The following is a 2,976-nucleotide window of genomic DNA, read 5'->3' as shown; positions in this document are numbered from 1 at the left end:
TTGAACTGCTAAGTCACACACACCACGAAGCTACGAAATTCTTGCCGAAAACAAATTTTTTCCTCTACCTTCTAGAACCTAGACGGGTTCAACAAATGTTTAGCTAGCTAAGCTACGTTTTGACGAGATTCTTGCGCATGTGTGCGTAAAAATCTGAAAAATGGACAGGCAATAAAATGCAGACTTGTGGCCAGAATAGCTATAACATCTTTCCACAGATGTTATACAGTTAAGGACAACACCACCCTCAAAAATATAATTGTTTAGCGTCACACCTACCGACTCTAATTTGAAAGGCGAAAGTCGAGTCAAGGAGGCAGTAAATTTGTAAAAAATAAACCAAACAATCCACAAACAATCTTCGACACGCAAAAAAAATCACCATTTACCTTTTGCATTTGCACAAGAGGGTGCCGATAAGCTGCAAACGCCTGCATATATATGGGCGAGTTCGGGCGACTTTTCAAATAAAATTGGCGGTTGTCCCCCGCACTTTCCCGAACTCACCTGGAACATTCCCGAAATCCAATTCCTTGTTACAAACCATGTGGACGATGGTTGGGAAAAAGGCGCTTTAAGAGAAAGGAGTTAATAAAGTTTATATAAAAGTTATTTATACAGTAAACTTTTTTAAAAACCATCAAAAACAGTTCTTGTTAGATTGCCGCCATATTTGTTTTTGTTTGCTAGACTCTTGGTGCCGTTTAACTAGAACGGCATTAGGACTAAAGATGGTAGAGTTAAAAGTGTAAAAGAAGAAACACGTGTTTGTTGATTTTATATAGACTGATAGCCTTGTGGTAGAGCGTTCGCTTTCAGTGCGGGAGGTCTTGGGTTCAAACCCCGGCCGAGTCATGCCAGAGACTATAAAAGTGTGAATCTATCCTTTCTGCTTAGCGCTCAGCATGAGAATAGGATTGATATCTTAGGCGGTTGTCTAGTTGAGCGATTGCTGTGCTTCCACGACTTTCGTAGCTCAAATTGGAGCTTTAAATGCGCTAGGACTCCCTTCGCAGGACCCTCGTTGATAGCAGTACCAATAGGAACTGAAGAGGCTATCCTGGGTAAATAATAGTAATAAAGAAGAAAAACCATTTTCGTATTTGTTTATTTTATTACCCCCAAGTGGCTGAAATGGCTAAAATGTTCACAGGTTATGGGCCCAGTCCACCAAGAAACCAGTGGCAGAACTTGATATTTGATGGGGATGAACGAAAATTTGAGATATGGGAAACAAAGATTTTAGGTTACATGAGAGTCAAGGAACTTAAAGACACTTTAGTTGGAACTAGTAGTATCGAAATTGATCCAGATAAAAATGAACTTGCATTTGCTGAACTTATACAATTTTTAGATGAACGTTCTTTGTCAATGGTCATTCGTGAAGCAAAAGATGATGGAAGAAAGGCGTTCAAAATACTAAGAGAATTTTATTCAGGAAGTAGCAAACCGAGAATAATTACCCTATACAACCAACTTACAACATTGTTGAAAAGTGACAATGAATCAGTAACTGATTATATGATGAGGGCAGAAAAAGCTGCAGCCACATTGAAAACAGCTGGTGAGAATGTCAGTGATGCTTTGTAAATTGCAATGGTACTCAAGGGACTCCCTGATCAGTACAAAGCTTTTGTTGCTATTATAACACAATCCGAAACTGTAGACACATTTCACAAATTCAAGCAAGCTCTGAGAAATTTTGATGAAACTGAAACTGCCCGATCTACAAAACCAGAAGCTAATAAAAATGAAGCTATTATGAAAGCACGAAATGAATATTTATCTAAACAACTCATTTGTTACAGTTGTGGAGTTGCAGGACATAAAGCGAGTGAATGTCGGCGACAATGGTGTACCGTTTGTAGATCCTCATCGCACTCGAACCGTAACTGCCGAAACAAAACCGTGACCAGGCCAAGTCAATGAGTGATAATAATCAGAGTCATTCTTTTGCATTCAAGATTAATGATGACTTCAGTATGAAAATTAATGGTAGTGAGACACTACTCGTGGACTGTGGAGCAACAACCCATATAGTGAATTCTGAAGAAAATATGATTGAAATTGATAACAACTTCAAACCAGCTGAACATTATATAGAATTGAAAAGAGGATTGTATGTCACATACTTACGTACAGAAAGTGGAGAACTAGTTAAAGTTAACCTTGAAAACGCACTGTATGTACCAACTTACCCTCAAAATATTTTTTCTGTTCAAGCCGCAACCCGTAAAGGTGCTGTTGTCAACTTCTCCAATGATCATGCTAATCTTATTGCCCCAGATGGAACAATCTTTCCAATCGAACAACGCCAACGACTATACTATCTGTACAAAAATAATGTGAGCCAAAAACGCATAGAAGATTTGAGAACATGGCACAGAATATTAGGACACTGTAATATTGATGATGTGATAAAATTAGAATCTGTACTTTAAGGAATGCACATCAGTGAACGAGAAAAATTTGACTGTGAGGTATGTACACTAGCAAAGCAGACCAACACTCGTAATCGTCAGCCAGACATCCGTGCCACGACTCCTTTCGAACTTGTACACACCGACCTAGCCAGACCAATAGAACCAGCGTCACTGAATGGCTTCAGATATGCTCTTGTTTTCAATGATGATTTCACAGGATGTATGTTCACTTATTTTTTAAAACAGAAATCTGATGCGTCCCGTGCATTAGAAAAATTTTTAGCAGACATAGCGCCCTACGGCAAAGTGAAAACCTTTAATTTTGACGAAGAAATTTTTCCATTTGGTGATGTAAAACGAATGCGATCGGATGGGGGTGGGAATACATATCACAGGACTTTAAAACTATCCAGACAAAACACTGTATCAAACACGAAATATCTGCTCCACATTCTCCTCATCAAAATGGCACTGCAGAGCGCAGCTGGCGCACCCTTTTTGAAATGGGAAGAGCATTGTTACTTGAAGCTAGCTTACCTAAACATTTATGGAC

General features: G+C 38.9%; 1 protein-coding gene across 1 annotated transcript; it reads left to right on the top strand.

The window, feature by feature from the left end:
• The first annotated feature begins 1,596 nt into the window (after positions 1–1,596).
• LOC130621239 (uncharacterized) lies at positions 1,597–2,441 on the top strand. Its single transcript, XM_057436549.1, has 2 exons — positions 1,597–1,860; positions 1,965–2,441. Exons 1-2 carry the CDS (start codon positions 1,597–1,599, stop codon positions 2,439–2,441), a joined length of 741 nt encoding a protein of 246 aa, XP_057292532.1.
• Positions 2,442–2,976: the final 535 nt, after the last annotated feature.

Source organism: Hydractinia symbiolongicarpus, chromosome 12 (assembly GCF_029227915.1).
Source record: "Hydractinia symbiolongicarpus strain clone_291-10 chromosome 12, HSymV2.1, whole genome shotgun sequence".
Taxonomy (NCBI): Eukaryota; Metazoa; Cnidaria; class Hydrozoa; order Anthoathecata; family Hydractiniidae; genus Hydractinia; species Hydractinia symbiolongicarpus.
The sequence above is the reverse complement of the archived record's forward strand: the minus strand, read 5'-3'. Positions and strand labels throughout refer to the sequence as shown.